Genomic DNA, 21,695 nt, shown 5'->3' with positions numbered 1-21,695 from the left:
TATTTTTGGATATGGACAATGTTTGACTACATGCTACAAAAATTTTGTTTTTGTTTTCTAATTATGAGGAGGGGAGATAAAATATATTTTTGTTACTTGAAAAAATTTTTAAAAAGAATGTGACCTGAGAGTAGGGATTATGATTTTGATATTATGAGTTATCTCACTTGTAAAGCCCTTAGCACAGTGTCTGGCATATAATAAGTATTTAGTAAGTACTGTTGCATTAGTTAAAAAGTATATGAACTATGAATACAAAGTCCTTCCATCACAAAGCAATTAGCATTATTAGGTAAAATTGGCAGAAGCAAAGATTTTTATCAAGTAGAAAACTAGCAGATCATCATCTCCATATTCTGCCATTTTACACACAAGGCAAATGAGGATCCAAGTAATTAAGTTACTTGCCCAAGATCAGGACTGAGGTATCATGAAAGGTTTAAAATTCCTTTCATATCTTAATATCACACATACACACACAAATCTTATATAAAGCTCTTACTAAAGAGTACCCTTATAAATGTTCTTCAAATTAAAAAATGCAAAAGCAAACAAAACTTTATTATTCTGAAATTATAAAAAAAATAAACTACAAAGTTTTGTTGACAAGAATTCATTTGTCCTCCTGCTAAAGGATTGTCTTAAATTAAAAGTTAATCTTTGGTAATCCAGTTCCCTTAACATAAATCAGATTCTCTGATCCCCTAAGTTTAGTGCCAAGTATGATCATAAATGACAATGGCAAAATTCTAATAACAGTCAGCAGGAAGACCAACATTCTATTCCAACAGCTGTTTCATAGTAACAAAATGAAATATTACTGGGCTTAACTACAAACTTGCTTTTCTAATCATTTTTATAATAGCTACATACATAGAATCATAAAAATTTAGGAAAGTGGAATGGTATAGTGGGAACCAGAATAGTTGGGTTCAAGTCCTAGCTCTGCCCCTCATTAATTTGTTGACCTTGGCAAGTCACTTAATCTGATCGATTTCCACATGTGTAAAATGAGGAGGTTGAACTACATGATATCTATGTCACAAAATCAATCAAATATTCTTAAAAGACTAAAACAAAAGGTTACTAGGATTAAAATATAAGCCTAGTCTTCTGATCATTTCTTTTTATTTACCATATTATCTATCTGTTCGAGGGCAACAGCCTTCCTCACTAGAACTGAGCTTTTCAAGCCCACAAATACTACATTAAAGTACGGAGGACCAGAGTTCTTCTGGGTTCTAATCTTAGTGTGGGGTGTTGGAGAGAAATTCTACTATCTGCAAGCTTATTTAATGGGATTATTCTAACTAGGCACTCAGTTCAGTTGTTTTACTGTTGCTGAAGGAAGGCAAGCTCTATCAAAATCTTCTCAATTCCAGAGTTCTAGACTAAAGTCCCAGTGACTATCTTACAATACAAGTGGGGCAGCTAGGTGGTGTAGTGGATAGAGCACCAGTGCAGGAGTCAGGAGGATCTGAGTTCAAATCTCACCTCAGACACTTGACACTCACTAGCTGTGTGACCTTGGGTAAGTCACAACCCCAACTGCCTCATTCTGGGTCATCTCCAGTCATCCTGATGAATATGGGTCACTGGATTCAGATGGCTCTGGAGAAGAAGTGAGGCTGGTGACCTGCACAGCCCTCCCTCACTCAAAACAAAGTCAAGTGCAAGTCATGTCATCATTTCTCTGATGGCATGGACTTCTTCAGCAACAAAGGATGAACACACACACAATACAAGTAATATTCCATTACATTCATGTACCAATTGTTTAGCCATCCTCTAGTGGATGGTCACCTCATTTATTTACTGTTTTTTGTTAAACATAAAATGTGTTGCTATAAATATTATAGGTGTATATGGAAGCTTTTTGTCAATTGCCTCCTTGGTGTATATGGAAAAGGTGATTTTAAGGACCACCTTGAACACCTTCAGTAATATAAAATATAAATATTTAATAATATAAAATCTAGATATAAAGTTAGAAGGAACTGCTGAAGTTATCTAGTCTAACTCCCACATTTTATCAATGAGGAAACAAAGAAGCAAAGAGGTTGTGACCTCTCTTAGGTAAGATCTGATCTCTCACTCCACCTCTGGTGTATTTTCCACTGTGCACCATGGGTTTTGATGAGAAAGACGCTAACTTTTCTATTTACCAAAGATCACTGGCAAAAAAAAAAAAAAAGTGGGCCTAAATGAAAAGACACAAATTTTCACTGAATATAAAACAGAATTTTGCAATCCTCAAGGTTATAAAGCTGTACTATTTCAAAGACGTATTTCTGGACCATATTTAAGAAAAGAATAGATGGGTTTCCTGACTTACTGCAACAGCTTACTTCTTAAATAGTCTCCCTGCATCAAGTCTTTTCCTATGCCAGTTTCTCCTACACATTATGGCCAAAGTAATATTTTAAATGCAAATCTGATAATGAGAATTCCCTATTAAATCAAATGTTGGTCTCATATTCTCAGTAAGACAAAATATGAACTTCTCTTTTTACCTTTTAAGTTCTACTCAATCTTGCTCCAATCTAGCTTTCCAGTCTCAGAGAACATTACTTCATTTTCTAACACTGTTCCTGTCAAACTGGCCTTCCCCTCTGTTACTTGCATATGATACTCCATCTCTCAAGTCTCCATGCCTACGTGCCTGCCATTCCACATGTCTGGAACGATCTCTTCCTCACCTCCACAACACAGATCCTCTTCTCCTCCTTTCCAACTCAAGCATCATCTTCTACAAGAAACCATTCCGCATCTCTGGAATTGCTAGTGACTCTCCTCCCACAAAACCTTGTATTTAACTGCTTCTTCTATGGTAGTACTTGTTTACTTTACATCTATGCTGCAATATTTTTATACATGTACCAGTTTTTGCCTCTTCCATTAAAACGTAAGTTCCTTGTGAGTACGGATTATTTCATCCTTTGAACCTGTATAACCAGCGTTGAGTATGGTCTTAGCACAGAGAAGGTAATTAATAAATACCTGTTGGTCCATTAATTGAGGTTATTCAGATGATCATATATTTATGCCTGGAGAGGATCTCAGAGGTTATCTGGTCCAACTCCCTCACTTTTTCAGAAGAGAAATGTCAGGTCCAATTCATCTATCTGAACTGACTTTCCCAAGGTCATACAGGTAGTAAACAGTAGAGGAGGATTCAAAATTAGGCCTCTGACTCTTCAGTGCTCTTTCCCAAAATGTCTTCACTGAATTATACCCAAAATAACTATGCCAGAAAACATAAGTCATGTCATGAGCCTTAGGCAAGATGGTGAGCTTAAGCCCAGGGGAGTTAGGGTTCACTAACCAATCCAGTAAAGACCTGGAGGGAAAAAGCCTGAGAGAAGCAGGCCTGTTTTCAGAAACGGCTGGCTTCAGATCCAAAAGTCTCCCTGCAGTTAACTAAGTATGCACCTCCATCAGACAAGGAAAGACCTCTAACTTGCCTACTTTCTCCAGGAGCTTATTTCATTATCCATTCACCTACTTTGAATTATTTTGTATCCACCTGGCTAAAGAACTAACATCCTATTGCATATGCCTTATATTTAATAAAGAGTTCCTTAAATCTACCACTTAGAGAAGATATTTTTATTCCGTAATATCTGTTGGTGAAGTAGTGAATTGGTCTGACCATTCTGGGAGAACCATCTGGAATTATTCCCAAAGGGCTATAAAATTGGGCATATTGTTTGATCCAGCAATACCATTACTAGGTCTATACTCCAAAGTGATCAAAGAAAAAGGAAAGGGACATACATGTAGAAAAATATTTATAGCAGCTCTTTTTGTGGGGGCAAAAAAAAAAAGAAATTGAAAGGATGGTCATCAACTGCGGAATGGCTTACCAAGATGTGGCACAGGGTTGTAAAGAAATACTTCTGTGCTATAAAAAATGATGGGGGGGGGGAGAGGGGTGTCTTCAGAAAAACATGGCAATACCTATATGAATGGATGTGAAGCAAAGCGAGAAGGATACAAGATCATAGAAACTAGAATATTTGCATGATGATCAACTGCAAAAGGCTTGGTTACTTTGATCAATACAGTGATCTAATACAATCCGAAAAGACTCATGATGAAAAAAAGCTATCCAACTCCGGAAAGAGAAATGACGAGCTCTTGATTGCAAACTGAAGTATAATTTTCTTGCTTTTTTTTTGTGTTTTTTTTTTGTGATAGGGCTACTCTGTAAACACATTTTACATGGTTTCACATGTATAACTGATATATTACTTGCCTTCTTGGTGGGTGGAGTGGTAATGAGGTAGAGAAGCTGGAACTCAAAATTTAAAAAGAAAAGAATGTTAAAAATTAATAAATAGCTTTTTTTCTTAAAGAAAAAGAATTTTGTGTCCCTGTAGAGACAGTTAGATGGAACAGTGTATAGGATGCTGGGTCTAGAGCCAGAAAGTTGAGACCAACTCTGGTCTTGGACACTTACTAGCTGTGTGACCCTGGGCAAATCATTTAACTTCTATTTGCCTCAGTTTCCTCAACTGTAAAATGCAGATAATAACAGTACCTACCTTGCAGGATTGTTGTGAGGAGTAAATGAGATAATATTTGTAAAACCCTTAGCACAATGTCTAAAACAGTAAGTTGTTATACAAAGTTTATTCTATCCTTCCCTTCTGTGTGTGCGTGTGTGTGTTGGCATATATGAAGGGGTTGTGGACAGGGGGAAGAATAACATATAAAAGCTTACCTGAAATAGTCTGGTGAAAATGTCAAATTCAAAAATTGAAATGTAATCATTGCAAGTCAAATCAATTGTCGATTTTAGAGCCATTGCTTCCAAGCCAGAGCTAATTTGATGAACTTCATGGAGGCACTGCCTGAATACTTTCCATGGCACGATAGTCCTATATAAGGATAAAATGAATAATTCAATCAAGTGTCACTTAAGACATACCACAGTCCAATACTTAAATTCATATGATTACATATATACTAAAAGACAAATAGTTCAGAAAAACTTCCCATAATTCAGAATAGATGTAACTCTTTGCACTTTTCACTAAGTCATTTCCTTTTCCACTAATTATGAAAAAAATGTGAAAAAGCAAAACCAACTTCACTTTCCAAATAGGACTTGGGAATCAAGGCAATTTTACAGTTATGAGAGGAGGGGTACTACTTCAAAGTCCTATGACAATTTCTTGCAAAGTACATCTGTATAGAACATTAACCACTATCGGCAAGCTTCTAGCCCAAGCTAGTTGCTCTTTTATTAGAGGCCGGAGATAATCCTTATTTAAACAAGAGTTACATATACACATCATTGCTAGAAAGTGAACCTGGAAGAAAAAAATAGATGGAGAAAACCCTCTTGTAACAAAGAAACATAGTCAATCAAAAGGAACCCACCACAGTTCAAAACATATACCCAAGAAACAGATAAACAAGTAGACTACTAGAAGGAAACTTTTTCACTGAAAAAAAAAAAGCCAATCTCTAAATTGATACTATCTCCAATATTTCATTCAATAAGTATCTACTGAATGTCTGCAATGTGTACAAAGCAATATTTTAGGCACAGTGGAAGCTTTCGAAATGATTGGCTGAGTGGTTCTCCAAGATACTTTCTGTTTCTCTCTCCTGCATACTTTGTCTCCCCCTTGGCATTTCTCTTCCTGGCTCTCTTCCCACTTATGCGATAACTCTTTAGTTGTCTTTGCTGAATCATTATTCATCTTTTGTCCCCTAACTATGAATATATCCCAACAGTCTTTCTTTGATCTTCTTTCTCTATGTGTATTTTTTTCCTTTGCTACTTTTATCTACTACCATAGGTTCCATTATCATCTACACAGAGACACTATTAGTGCAAACTACCATGCCTGTCCTTGAGAAGCTCATAATCTAGATAGGAAAATAAGGCTTATATATACGAAAGGTTAAAAAATGTTATGTTGGCATAGACTCAAGTGACTAATATTGGGACACTGAATAAGCAGTACTGGAGTTTAGGGAAGGAAAAAAAAATCCCCGTGAGCTGAAGTGGTTCAAGATTTCTCAGGAGATGAGAATTGAACTAAAGATGCTATTTTACATTCTTTAGAACACAAAAACCTATTGTAGTTTGATTTCAAAGTTTAAACTAAAGACAATTATAAGAAAAAAGATGATGCTTAATGTCTCAAAGACTTCTCTCTATGTACGAAAAAAACAGGAAACCACAAAGAACTGAAGAGAGATACCACATCAGATGCCATTTAGAAAGAACACACGTCAGACTCTGATTAAGGTTAAGGACAAAATGTTGCAATGTTTTAAAAGAACAAAAATGGGAAAATATCAGAGACTGAATAATCTATACTAAAGTGTATATTTGCAACTATATTACATTGCTAAATATGTGTATATGTATGTTCACAATAGTTTTTGAAAGTTTAGTTTCTCTTTATCAAGAATTATTCTTTCTCCTGCTCCTACCCTACCCCCACTGAAAACCAATAAAAACACAAAGTAATGGGTTAACAATTGAGAAAATAAAACACTGATTTTGTAAAAATTATATTCTTATCTCTTGAGGGAGAATGAGAAATGTTAAGGATACTTTCATGCTAAATAAAACTGCAGTTAATGTTGCCATATAGTCTACCTCCAAATTTGCTGCCAAATGACTTATGCAAAGATATAATCATTCCACTAAGTTCTCAGTGCTTTTATACAGACCTGGTTTCTTCTGTTTAATACTTTATAAACTTCAAATACTTACATGGAGGATGTTAGAAAATAGAAGAGCATTTACAACTTCAGGTAAAAGTGTTATGGGTAGAAGTTTAAAAAAAAAAGTATTTTGCCTCTTAGGTATTACTGTAGAGGCACCACGAAGCTGTTCCAGGAAGCCTCCCTACAGACACCTCTACTGACCCCTCACAATAAGAGTCTTTCTTTTGAATAATATCCTATCAAAATACAAATACTAATTATCAATTAATTTAATATTAATTTAGTTTAAACCAAGTAAAATCATATGCCTAGAAGGATAGGGTAGAATGGAGTGGGTCTAGTGGACGTGGGTGGTAAAAGTAGTTAGGGTGGGTTGGGGTCAGTAGAGAACAATACAAGAACATTGGAAGGGTATGAGAAAGGGGCACACTACCAGACACATGCTTCAGAAAGGTAAGAGACAACAACAACCTCCCTACCTCTCCACAACATCCTTCTCATATATACCAAAATATTCACCACAGCATGTTTTGGAGAGTAGTAAAAGAATGAAAATAAAGAAGGTTTCCAAATTAGTGAAAGGGAGACTAGAGATGAGAAGTTACAGAATTAGAGAATCAGTAAGACATTGGAATTGATTGGAGATGGGGGTGAGGGTGATTCAGAGGTTATGAAGCTGCATGACTGGAAGGATTCAATTACCTCAACAGTTAAGAGAAGGGGAGGAACTGGGGGAGAGGTGGCAGTGAGATTCTATTTTAAGCAAAATGAGTTTGAGAGTGATATCCAGGAAATTCAGTAGGAGATTTCTAGTACTGCTGTTGAACAAAGATTAGTACATATAGACTGAGCAATCATCTGTACAGAGATAACAAGTGAACCTGAAGTAGATGAGATTACTAAAGGAGAAGATGTAGAGAGAGGAAAGGACCCAGCACAGACCCTTGAGTTAAAACTTAGGGGACAGAAAAAGGGTGATGACTCAGCAAAGAATACTGAGGAGGGGTCAAAAAATATCAGAGCCAGGAGAAGTGCCATAAATGTCAGAGAAGGTGAAAAGAAGTACCAACTAACCATGTCAAAAACCTCTCTTAAACTTCCCTATTTGTGCTGAGGTCACTGACATACCACTAGCCTTACTGTCACCCGGGTTTTCAATCTGCCAACCTCCCTATCTACAGTCTCCAAGTCCTATCCCTTCTCTCTCCCATCCCTACAACACTGGTTGTATCTGTCCTTTTTCTCCACTCAAAATCTCTACCCTACTTTAGACCCTTATTACTTTTCACCTGGACTATTAAAATAGTTTTCCTAATTGTTTTCACTGACTCTACCCTTTTCCCTTTCTAATTCATCCTACACTGTTCCTAAACTGATATTCCTAAAACACAGATCTAACCATCTCACTGTCTTACTCAAAATCTTTAATGGTTCCTTATTACTTCATGGATAAAATGTAAACTCTTCAATATGGCATTCAAAGCCTTCTCTGTCCCCTCATTGACTTTTCCAGGCATTTCACATCACTGGCCTTCCCATCTTCTCTATTCGTTACTCTGGTCTCCTACTTTGGAACACAGAGATGGCAAGATGGACTGATGGCAAGATGGACAACTGGATGGGATATAAAGATGCCTCTTGTTCTGAGACCAAATTCATGGAATAGGCTCAGTGTGCTACTCTGCACTCAATCCTCTATCAAAATTAAGATGCCTCAGCTTTAGAAGGCTTCACCTAAAGATGACTAGATTAACTTTCTCAGGGACTATGAGCACAGATTCTAGAATTTCAGAATATGAAGATCTAGGTCTGGTATAGAAAATAGCAAGGCAATCTGAGTAAACAATTGTAGGGAGGAAAGAAAAGACAATACAGCTGAGATGAATTGGGAGAACTGGGAGATATGCAGAGCCTCAGAATGAGGCTGGCCTGGCTTTTAGGAAAAATGAAACAAAAGAAAATATGGAAGACAGAAAATTTTGATAAAAAAGAATTTCAGAGTTCAAATTCACTTTGGTGATGGTGAGATCTAAGATATGGCCTTCAATTCACCTCACTATAAGTGAATGAAGCAGCAGAGATGTTGGTCATGGAAGATGAGGATTTTGGAGGTTCGAGGTGTTTGAAGAAATATTCTCAACAGCAAAATGAGTGTTACTTGTGTCCTTGTGTGTGTGTATACATATGTGCATTTATGTGTGTGTGTATATACACACACATATACATACGGAGATACTAAAGAATGATATATATGCACTAAAAAAGTTCAGTGTGGTAAAAATAATTCAAACTGGAAAAGACATGGAAAGAAGACTTTACAGAAGAGAGGAGTTTTGATACTCTCTAGAGTACGGTCTGTGGGTCAGAGTAGAATATGAACAGTAACTGAAGAAAAGCAATAAAGTACATAAATGAGGAAGTAGGAAAGAGCCTCACTGATATTTATCACTACAAAGTACCCACAGTGATCTGAAACTACTTTACATATGACTACAAGTCATAAAGTTCCCAGTGTATTTGGAAACAAGTGTAGCATTTTAATTGCATAATTATATTTATTTTCACTGAGTTAGAGAGTTTACTGTCACCTGTTTGATTTTTTCCAGGTGTCAAAATCAGACAAACGAGCAATTATTAAGCTCTTCTGTGCCAGGCAAGATGGAGAAGTTGGCTGGCAGCTAGATGAGAAATGAAAAGGGTTCCCTTCTTAAATGGAAGTTCTGGAGGAAATATCCAATCAGAAGGAGAGGTCAAAGTGGCTAAGGGTATTTTCAAGGTGTGAATTACAAGACTGGAGCATATTGCCAGGATGAAGTTTTCCTACACATGATGAAAGAATTGGGATTATAGTCCAGTAAACTGTATTTGTTACGTGTTTCTTGCCTAGGTATGGGAAAAGGATTATAGACTGTTACAAAAAACAGAAAAGCAAAAATGTTAATATCCTGCAATGTCGAAGCTGTGAATTTTACAGCCATTAGTAATTCATGAGTATCTTCCATATTGTGATCTAATACTCCAGTGGTTCTATGATATTAATGTGAGTATTCTGCCTAACAGTGATCACAATGCTTCTATACTTGCCTATTCTGTGGGTCTCTTTTCCCTGTCCTCCCATAAATTTGCCCTCACTCAATATACTGAATGTATTACTCTCATTCTCTTCACAGGACACCAGGGGAGTCGGTAAACTTGATGATTTCTAAAGTTAGTTCCCATTTCTAATCTATCATCTAATGATTCAGGTACATACTTGCTAAAAATCTTAGCAGTGGAAGTCAGCAAGGGAAATAGTGGAAAAAGAAGGAAAGAGAACTCTGAAAGAAGTATTTTCTGGCATATACGAGTAACTTTTAGCGAATTTTACTTACTATGTAACCAGATGATTTTTTTTTTTGTATATGAGTTATTTTCTCAACTTCCATGTTTGGATAATCTTTTAAAACATTTTTTAAAAGACAAAGACATGGAAAATTCTTATGAAGCTATTGTTCCTTTTCAAACAGGGAAAAAATAAACTGGATTTCAATGAAAGAAGTTTATAGCAGTTAAACAGTCAATAAACATTCATTAAATGAGTACTAATGTGCCAGGCACTGTGCTAAGTCCTGGGGATATAAGAAAGGTAAAAGATAGTCCCTGTCCTTGAAGAACTCATAATCTAATGGAGGAGACAACATGCAAAGAACTATGCGTAAACTCTGTACATACAGTTTAGATAAGAAGTAATTAACAGAGGGAAGGTACTAGAATTAAAGCAACTGAAATGTCATATTAGCAACACACAGAGTAAAGCAGGCTGAAGCTGAGAAAGTAACACTGAACTGGGATTTAGAAGAGCTTCATTCTAATTCATTTTGGTCTAACATTCTACAGTGCTAAATAAAATCTATGGAGCAAAAAAGAATATGGAAAAACCATCTTTAAAATTCTATGATCAAAAACCCTTAATAAAAAGATAGTTTTCTTCTGCGTCATGCTTCTTTCCCACAAGCTATCACCAGTAATAATCCTAGTTACAAAATGTATTCAGAACTAATTCCACCCAGTCCTCTTTGGAGAGGAAATGTTACTGTTCTGATGAGAAAGAAGCCACACTCTACCTTTCATGGGCAAAGAGCACTCCTCTCACTACTTTCGCATTGTTGCTTTGCTGATGTTTTCATCTTCATGGAGTAAATGATTAATATTGTTATCATTTACACATTTTGCTTCTCAATTCTCCACTGACAAAATTTATAGATCAGATGGAGAGCTCTAAAAGTAAAGGAAATCCATTCTTCTGGCTCAGAAAGTTGGAAAGGGCCTTAGAAAACCCAACTAATCCTTAAGGATGAATAAGCTGAAGCCCAGAAAGGATAAATAATTTCCTCAAGGTCACACGGTTAAATAAAGAGATTTGAGATAGCTAACTAGATTTTCTACCTTCATTTGCAATGCTCTTTGCCCTAGACCACACTATGGAGTCTCACGTTCTATTATATTCTTCATTAAGTCAACTTAGACAATGTGCTAAAAAAGCAAATCTAGTAAGATTTGCCCAGATTTGCCTAAAATCTGGTTTATTTTCTAGGGAAATAAATCCCATCTACAAAGAAATTAAAGAAAGTGATAGTTCCTTTATTATTATTAAAAATGAAAGGAATACACAGGAAACCAATGTGGGAAAGCACCACTTCCACAGGAAATTAAGAGATGAAACACTAAACTGAGCTAGAAGTAGCTCAATAGTTTTCCATAGTCATAATGTTATTTTCACCTACTTATTATACATATACTGATAAACTTTAGAAATGTATGAGGTAATTAGGGAATCTGAGCCATATAGATAAAGCCCAATATCATCAGGGGCAATTAGTATTAAAATGGTCATAGAGATTTGGTATGATTCAAGAGCCTGAACCCATTAATGACTTGTCCAACAATAGGCACATAAATCTTTTCAGTCCTTAAAAATCTCCATGCTTATTCGGATGACTTTTCAATGTCAAACTTGGCACCTAAATATTTATCATAATTAGCTGAAGTACTCAGGGACTGCCCTGAGTTACTTAAAAAATATGAATGTCATGCTCAAACTGTATAATCACATTAAATGTGGCATTCTCATTCAATGCAAGTGCTCTAAATTCTGGACAATGAGTCCTTGAGTCTTTGACTCAAGTACACTAGATTATAAATTACTGTTTTTACAGAACACATATTGGCACTATTCACACTTAACAATACCATTTATTTTTTCCTGTTTACTTTGTGGCCTCTTCCTCCTCCACTCTCTCCATTTCCAAGCCAGGCTTATTTATTTAACTTCAGACATCCTGGTCTCCCCCACCCACGATCCCCAGCTCCCAAGGGTTTACCATGTCAGTATCAAACTCAGTATGAATTCCAGTTAGATCTTAGTAGATTAGCTCAGAACTCCTGAGCTCAAGACAGTTTTAAGCCTCAATCTAGGAACAACTACAAAGGGCTGAGGAGACTATGGAGGAAATGGCCTGAAATTTAGGAGTAAAATGTACTATATCTCTCTTAACAGTAGGCTATTAGCAAATATTTGTTGAATTTAAAAAAAAAAAAGCTGTTTCTTAAGTGTTTTTTAGTTGTACTGTTTGATGTTAGGTTTCAATCATGATTTCCTTTAAGAGTCTTTTGGAACACATTATGGCTAATTCAGCACTAAGTTCTGAATGGTTCCATTTAGGGAAGCAATACTGCCTTAAACCTACAGCATGAGTGTTCTGAAACGGGAGAACTGTACATGCATGGTCTCTAGTTATGCAGAGGCAAGAGTGATGCTTAAAATGTGAAGTTCTTGGAGCTAGAATCTTGCAGATCATTTTGTCTAACTGGCTGTAATGGTAATTTAAATGGGAAGATCACTCCCATTCATTAATAGGCCCATATAATCTGCTTAAATCACATGAAGCTTAAGTCACATGTGATGGGAGGAGCTTGCTGAACAGGTGAAATAGAAAGGCTAGAGCAGAACTGGAAGTTGGTGAGAGCAGTTAGGGCAGGAGGAGAGAACATGACGAGGTTTAGGGGTGCTGGTGACCCCAAAATACCAACAGTCTGGGTCGTGTTCAAATGAATTCGACTCAAGCCTTCTTAAAGCCAAAGAAAACAAAGTTTATTAAAGATTCGCCAAATTGGGTTGGCTCTTAAGGAGCCTAAGCATTTGTAACACTTGTATTCATAAGCAGGCCAGATAGAATCTCAACTAGACAGTCTGAGCTGGATTGCATCTAAGCGCCTTCATGGAGGCAAGATGGAACTAAATACAAAAAAATCTATAGGAGGGATTTGGGGGGTGGTCTGGTAGTCCAGGGTGATAGGAAGAGGGGTTCAGGGAGAATCCTGAGGAGAAGTCCCAAGAGGGATTCAGGAGGGTTGGAGGCAATCAGGAGATATCAGACAAAGGAGTGTTTGGGTGGGAAGCAGGTGGGGTAATCAAGAGGTAACAGGTAATGGCTACAGATTTGAGTATGAAAGGCCAGGTTCTGTGGGGAGATTCAAGAAGAATTCAATTTGAGTATGATAAGCCGGGTTCAGTGGAGAGATTCAAGGAAGTTTCCAGAGTCTGAACCCCATCAAACACAGGCAAAAGTAAACACAGCTAGGCTCTTGAGTATGTTTATTTGGGAAGAGATGGGGGGAGGCTAGCGAATGGCTTTTGTCCCCTGCAGTGCTAATGTGCATAGACTTCTTGGTTACTATGATGGATTTGGCTTTCTGGTGTCTGAATAAATATTTTTCTTCTGCCTTCTATATGGAGTCTGTTATACTTTGCAATTCAGAACTACACCAGCATATTCATAGTCCACCGTCGGTGCTGTGAATATTGCCTAGGTGATAACACTGGCATTTTACTAAACTCAAAACTGAGGTTAAATGACTTTGTCCAAGGCTAGAGTAGGAGGGCTAAGGTTTCCAGGTAGGCACTTTCCACTCCACCAGACAACCTTGAACAAGTCACATTGCCTGTCCTATCAGAGCTTCATGAGATGCTGGTAATTAATACCAAAGAGTTCATTCCTTTTAAAGGACTGCTTGATTTACCTAGGTGTTAATTGTAAACAGTTAATAATTTTCATGCTTGGTGCTGGGTTCTTCCTAAAGAATTATCCCAGATGGGAAAGTGTTTCAGAGAGATAAAGCAGCTTCCTCAAACAGAACTGATTACAGGACAAAGAAGTAAAACGAGCCTTTTGTTCTAATCAGTCTTTCAACAGTCTCCCATTTGACTAGGTGGTATAACCATTTATCTAACAGATACTACCCTAAGACATAGTAGTGAGTTACCTGAATGGGGCCCCAGTCATTTGGAAAACTCGGCTCATCCTCTCCCTCTCCCTTTCAAAGAAAGATAAATTTTGATGGCTGGAAGCTGCCCAGTAAACTTGGGGTATATGGACTAGATTCCTTCCTTCCATTCATTCATTCATCCATCCTGCCTTCTTTCTCCTCTCAAAGACCCACCCTTAAACCCATTTCATTCTGGAGCTCGAAGTTGGACCACAGTAGCTCCCTGCCCAAGCACCACTTAAAGGCTATATTTTGGGCCCTCCAGGCTCAGAGTGAACATCAACAGAAATGTTTTCTCTTCCGACCAACAACCCTCCCAGTTTGATTTTTTTTTACATTAAAGGGGATATCCCTTGACTAACATCTTAAAGAGGCCTATTCACTGAATGGATGCTACCTCACTCAAAGTGAGAACCTGATAAGGCCTGATCTTGATCTCCAGTTGTCCTAATCAATATCTAGCCACTGGAACCAGATTACTCAGGATGAGAAAGTGAGGGTGGTGACTTTGCACAGCCCTCCCTCACTCAAAGCAAAGTCAACTGCAAGTCATGTCATCATTTCCCCTCATGTCATGGTCCTTTTTGAAAATGAAGGACAAACACAACAAGAAGACCCAAGATGTCAAAAAAACATTTTTCAGTCCCAGCAGCCCCTTTACTTCAAGCAGTTCTAAACAATGAATCAGTAGATATATTTTAAGAGAATATTTTCTACATAAGAGGTTCCAAGAAAAATGAAACTTTCTCTTGAAAAACATCTTTTTTACTTTGCTCCTGGTAACTTTATACAAACTTAGACTGTTGGTTTTGTTTCAAAGAAGGTCATCCTTCTTTGAAGGATGTTGTTGTAAGAGCTTTCTTAAATTTTAAGAGGTCTCCTTACATGTAGGATTAATGATCTCAAAGCAGCATGTCATGATATAATGTCTCTTACAGAATAAAAATCTTAACTACAAATTATCACAATTTTTGTTAAGTATACTAAGACAGATGCAAAATACAGTACTGAAGCAATTTCAAAAAAGGAGGAGCTGGTTTGCACTCAAAACTATGAGAAAAAGCCTTTTCAAAGAGTAGGACATGAGCTTAGCTTGGAATCCAGGGGTTCCAAATGGAGGAAGAAGGAACAAGAATATTCCAAGGGGAAGGAGGTATGAGTGGGAGAAGGTTCAAAGCACTGAGGTGGGGCATCACAGGCATCAAGATTTAGGGCAAGAAGGGATCTCAGAGGTCACCTAGTCCGGGGTGTCAGACAAATGACCTGCCATGTGTTCCTAAGAGCTAAGACTATTTCTTTTACATTTTTAAGCATTATAAAACTTCATTTAAAAATGTAAAAACTATTTTTAGATACCAGGTAACAGGCCTCCTCTGATCTTGTCCAACTCCCCTCAGTTTACAAATGAGGAACTAAGACCAAGAAAGGCTCACTAAGTTGCTATGGACATGTGGAGGAAAAGAAAAAAAAACAGCAAAATCCAGGTCCCAGGTTCCCTGATTTCAAAAGCACTGTTAGGTCATTTTCAAAAGCACTGCGTTAGGTTAATTGGCCCAAAATCATATTACATATTCTATTCACTGTAATAGTGTGCCATAGTGTTGCAGTAGCTCCCAAATATCAATATTGGAACTTCATAACCACTATGGAACTTAAAAAGTAGACTCAAATATTTATCAAGAAGGGACTCTGAATTACAGGATTTGCCTACTTCTTTTTATGCTCCTTCAGGAATCAGTATATTCTCATGGGATGATAATTCTGGATACATTCTCTGAGTGAGGTCATCCCTTTAAGAGACTTTCTAGGAAAGTAACAGTCTCAGTGTTCAGCTACTACAATTCTATCTTCAGATGAGGAACATCTGCAAGACTTTTCCTCTCTTGATCATCTGAACCTTGACATAACTGACATAAAGAGATTTTTCTCCTGGGTACTAAAAGGATGGGATTCAGTTTTTACTTATCTTTTTGCCAATTTTTTATGTAATGCGGTGCACAAGAATACTGGGCCTGGAGTCTGAAGGTGCGAGTTCAAATCCAGTCTCACACACTTACTAGCTGTATGAGTTTGGGCAGGTCACTTAATCTCCGCTTGTCTCAGTTTCCTCGACTCTAAAACAGCATATATCTCACAGGGTTGTTGTGAGAACCAAACTGGATAATATGTGTAAAAAGCTTATTTATTATTTCAGTGTCTATATAAATGCTACTTATGATGATGATGATAACATCCAGGTTAGAAAGGTCAACAGAAAATATTTATTTAGCTCACTCTAACATTCATTGTGAAATGAATTCATTTTATTTCAATATCCTATTCTAATTTTTATGTTTCCTGGGCAAGATAAACAAAACCCATGACCACGTCTTAAACTGACAGTTCATTATCATCAAACAAATATAACTTCCCCTTTACAAAATTATAGGGTAAACTTTTACATTTTTTACACAGAAATGATCAATTAAACATGCTTACAAAACCACGTTCTAAAAATTAGGATAAAATTGTTTAAACGACCATCATTTCATTAAAGATTCAAAACAAAATCTTAGATGATTATGTAGTTTAGTCTTAAACATATCAACAAAGCACAGCATTCTAAAAGTAGTCTTAGAGAAGGGATTAAAAAAGCATGAATTCCACCAGCATTTTCACTTTTGTATCTGTATTCCCCAGGGCCTTGCACTGCATGCCACTTAGCAGTGCTTAATACATTTCTAATAAATGACTGAAAAAACTATCCAGACAAATTTTTACCATTCTCAAGCATATTAACAAACAAACCATCTCTCCTATTCTATTCAAGCTTCCTGGATTATCATGTAAAACTGTTCTGCTTATCTTTCTAAGTAGGTTTACAATCTTCTTTCTAGAGACAAATAAGAGGTATTTCTAAAACAAAATAGTCACAGAATGGATAAACAGATCTCAGATCATTTTAGACATGTTAATTTTTAGGGTCTTGTATACACTGGCAAATATTAAGACTACACCAGTGTCTAAAGTATCCAAAATAAGGTATGTTCACTGATTCGAAGAATAAAAAGTTAGCAAAATCTTCTTAGGAAATATGCTACTTCCCTAAATCCCAGCTCATCAAAATCTATTAGTAAATGTCCTTTTCTTGTGCCACAAAATCAAGCTCATCATATAAATTTTATCCTAATAATACAAAACAAGAATCATTTTGTCTTTAACTTTGAAATATCTTGCAAATAACTTATAAAAGCTTGGTATCCTGCACAGAGTAAGCACCTGTTTGTTCAATTGGATTGAATCAATTATTTACTTTTACAGAATCATCAGTTGAAAAATAATTACCTAAACTAGATGTAACAGGATTTTCATAATGTGTTTACTTAAAATCTAACAGTCAAGTTTAGAGTTGGAATAATAATTGGATGCTTAAGACAAGAAATGGTACTAAATACCGAGAGCACAAAAAGTATTATAATCTAGGCAAGAAATAGCTAACTATTGGGCTATGTAAGGCTACATTTACTTTTTAAATGAAAGTTTTCCTAACACTTCTGGGAGATAAACTCAAAAGGCTATTTGTTTCTTGCTTTTCTAATATGTAATTATTAAATAAAGAAAAGGAATCAGAATGAACTTAGCATTCAAAGAAAATTCCTTATTACTACAATAGAGAGGCTACTTATTACTGCCTACAAAAGGTTGTTTGATTTCAAATTATATTAATTTTTTCTTTTTACACAACAGAAATTGTACAGTATACACTAACTATAAGTAATGTATAACAAGAATTCTTCTGAAGAAGCAAAGTTAAAATGTAATGAATTTAGTCAAATTACCTATGGTGATCATGATCATAAAATACAGAAAAAGTGACTAAGACATTCACTTTCTAATAATAAACATATCTTCATATGCAATTCAGCAAAAATGGAACAAATTTTTTTTTAAAAAATAATTAATCTGGCTAGTAAGGCTCACTTTATTAGGCTTACTTACATTAAGGCTCAAAATACCATATTAAATCCAAACTCTGTTTTAAAAAAAAAATTCTTCAGTGATATATTTGAATAAAATAAATGGATAATACTTACTTGTCTCCAAAAAACTTTCTCCAGAATTCAGCAGCATCTGCTTTCGTGATACGAAAGTTATCCCCTTGAAATTGTCCATTAGGAAAGATTGCCTTGATTTCTGCCAACATGTGACTAAAGATGAGGGACAGCTTGGTGAGATTCCGCCTGAAAGGAAGAGGGAAGAAGTGAAATAGAGTATAATGCACTTGTTTAAATTCAGCTATTCACATATTAATCTGAAGTTATTATGTGGCAAAAGAAAACAAGCAAAAAATATCATAAACCCTTAATCGAGATAAAGATACCAATGATGCGCTCTGCTTGGGAATCACTACATACGTAGTATTAGAAAACCAACAATACTTTGGAAACACAGGTCAGCTCTATTTTTACCACCAAAACACTTTTGCCAAATTTCAATATAATAGCAGTTTTAATTTTTATTTCATTTCTTAATCTCTCTTTCCATTCCACTTACCTGGAGAAGCCCTTAAACATTTTAGATCAGTATTCCAGCAATCTAATGTTTGGAATGAAGTTGAAAAATATTGAGATCTAGTAATTCCAAAATATTTTCTTCAAGGCATATCTTAAAAGGTCTGGTAGTAGAGATAATTTATCCCAAATAACAAAATTCACTTTCTTTGGGGTCACAAAGATTTATGCTTATTGCTTTTGCTCTTCTAAAAACAGGTAAACCCCCAAATTGCTAAAATTATAAGCATAATGTTTTATAAAATGGCTTGATGGGCTTGTATGGTTCATATACATCTTAGCAATAACTTGGGGCTCTAAATCTTTTATTTTTAGTGAACTAGGTTATCTTTTTTCTTTGACAACTGACATCCATCACATTCAGAAATTTTAAATATACAACTGTATATGTGTTTGCATATATGTATATGTACCTATGCATGTGTATATATACACATACACACAAACATATATACATACATATATTCGTGTGTGTGTGTGTGTGTGTGTGTGTGTGTGTGCGTGTGTGTGTGTGTGTGTGTGTGTGTAACCAAACCTCTACTCTGAGCTTGGAGCATTTCAATTCATCTGGAAAGAGGTGAAAAGGTCATCAAATGAAAAAGGAGGTAGCATGGCACAATGGAAAAAGACCTAAGGTGTGGAGACAAGAGCACTTTGATTCAAATCCTGGCTTCTGGATTTACTACTTGTATAAACCTTGGGCAAGTCTCTTGATCTCTCCAGGCCTCAGTTTCCTTATCTTTATAATGATATGACCTCTATGGTCCTTTGCAACTCTAGACCTATGCTTGTATTATCAGAAAATTAACCAACCATCTCATACCACAACCCTCTTCTCCTGGTCCCCAAATATTTTTAATTCCCTTATTTTCTGGACTGAAGCAAAATCATTTTCCTATTTTCTTTAATGTAGCATCCTCCACCAGCATCACTGTCTTCTCTACCTTCTTGCTAAAATCAAATGTTCTACAAAAACCCTGATCCCCTCCTATCCTCTCTAGCATACTGCCTCCTACATTGTTCCCATTCCCATTACCTCTTATATCTGTTTGAAGTTATATTATCTATCCTCCCATTCTTGACTGAACTTCCTCGGGTTTCATTCACTTCAAAAACTCTCTGTAATAGTGCTTCTAATCACATCATTCAAGTGAAACTGCTATTTCCAAAGTTAAGGACGATCTCTTAATTATCAAACTCAATGGCCTTTTCTTAAATCTCCTTCAACTCCAATACATCCTTACTCACCTGGCAAGGGATTTAAACTCCAGCAGTGATCTATTGCCTTTCACAATATAAACATTTTTATTTGGCATTCAGAGCTCCTCATGACCTAGCCCCTTCCTCCTTTCCTGCTTTTTAATATTTTACTTCCCTCCAATAACTCTGGATTTCTAACTGACCACAACACTAAATCTCTCAAGTCCATGCCTTTTCACTGGCTGCTGCCCATGCCCAGAATGTTCTCCTTCCTCATTTTCACCTCCTAGATTCCTCGCATCTTTCAACATCCCACCTTCTGAAGAAAGTCTTTTCCAGTGGATGTTCTTTCCTTCTTCTCTAGTACTCTTGTTAGAGTCTTTCCTAAGATTGCCTTCCTTTTACATTGCATATTCTTTTATATGTTTATATTTAATCAAATTGTAACCCATTAGAATACGAGCTCCTCAAAAGCAAGTAGCACGGTTTTGCCTTTTTTTGGTTTCCTAAACACTTAGCATGTTATTATTGTTCAGTTGTATCAGTTGTGTTTGATTCTTCATGACCCCATTTAGGGTTTTCTTGGCAAAGATACTGGAGTGGTTTGCCATATTTTTCTTCAGCTCATTTTGTAGATGATGACACTGAAGCAAGTGGGGTTAAGTGACTTGTCCAGGTTCACACAGCTGATAAATGTCTGAGGCTGTATTTGTAGTTGTCTTCCTAATTCCAGGCTGCGTGCTCTAGTCATTGCACCACCTAGCTGTCCCAAGATTTAGCCCAGCACATGGCAAATAGTAAGCTCCTAATAAATGCTCGTTGGTTGATTATGCCTACCTCTTTGTTTTTTATTTTATGTTTTCCCCCACAATTATATGCCAAAACAATTTAACCACTTTTATTTAAAATTTCCATCAGCATAATGGATATGTTTTAAAAAATCAAGACACATTCTGAGGTATCATCTTCAACTTTATCAACTATTTGATGTTATAGTATCTCTATTAAGCTTCTAAGTCAATTTTAAAGCCTTGTATACTTTTAAAAAATCTAACTAACATAAGATGACACTAATCTCACACCACAATCACCACATTTACTCAAAAGGTACCTTAAAGTCTCCCAAAAGATTCCTTAAAATCAAGTGCTTCTTCAATTAATTTCTAGAAAAATATTCCTATAATTATTACATTATTCATTCATGTTATTAGAATGAAGGAAAAATCAGGTACATGCAAAAAGACCTCCATGATTTATACTTTAAATCTGAACAGAGATTTAGACTAAAAGTTTACATTATAGGATAATAATAGCAGCTAAATAGCATACCAGCAAAGGTCTGTATAGTCAAAACTATGTTTTGTTTTGTTTTTTCCAATAGCAATGTAAGGCTGCAAAAGGTGGGCCATAAAGAAAGTTGAGTGCTACTGAATAGATGCTTTTTGATTGTGGTGCTGGAGAGTCCCTTAGACAGCAAGGAGATCAAATCAGTCAATACATAAAGAAATTAATTCAGATTATTCTCTGGAAGGTAAAATACTGCAGTTGAAATTCAAATATTTTGACTACTAACGAGAAGACAGGATTCATTGGAAAAGACCATGATGTTGGGAAAAATTGAGGGCAAAAGGAAAAGGGGATGGCGGAGAATGAGACAGTGTCATGGAAACAAACAAACACGAGCTTGGGCAGACTTTGAGAAACAGTGAAGGACAGAAGGACCTGGCATGTTACTGCCCATGAGATCAGAAAGAGATCTTGCTCATCATTTCTTATAGCACAATAATATTCCCTCATAATCACATTACCACCATGTGTTCAGTCATTCTCCAATTGATGAGCATCTCCTCAATTTCCAATTCTTTGCCAAAAAAGGGCTGTTATGGACTAAATGCATTTTTTTTCTAAGATGGATAAAGGGCTCGCTACTTTTTCCTCAAATCT

At 36.2% G+C, this 21,695-nt stretch overlaps 1 protein-coding gene across 11 annotated transcripts in view; it reads right to left on the bottom strand.

Annotated features, from left to right (window-relative positions):
* Positions 1-21,695, bottom strand: part of CBLB (Cbl proto-oncogene B) — a 236,034-nt gene that overhangs the window by 108,128 nt on the left and 106,211 nt on the right. For all 11 annotated transcript variants that reach the window (XM_072614114.1, XM_072614117.1, XM_072614119.1 and 8 more), the window contains 2 exons: positions 18,075-18,221; positions 4,727-4,883 (listed from right to left, as the gene is read on the bottom strand). In XM_072614114.1, the coding sequence (XP_072470215.1) occupies positions 4,727-4,883; positions 18,075-18,221 (304 nt within the window). The remainder of the gene's footprint in view (positions 1-4,726; positions 4,884-18,074; positions 18,222-21,695) is intronic.

Source organism: Notamacropus eugenii, chromosome 5 (assembly GCF_028372415.1).
Source record: "Notamacropus eugenii isolate mMacEug1 chromosome 5, mMacEug1.pri_v2, whole genome shotgun sequence".
Taxonomy (NCBI): Eukaryota; Metazoa; Chordata; class Mammalia; order Diprotodontia; family Macropodidae; genus Notamacropus; species Notamacropus eugenii.
This window is presented reverse-complemented; position numbering and strand designations above follow the sequence as displayed.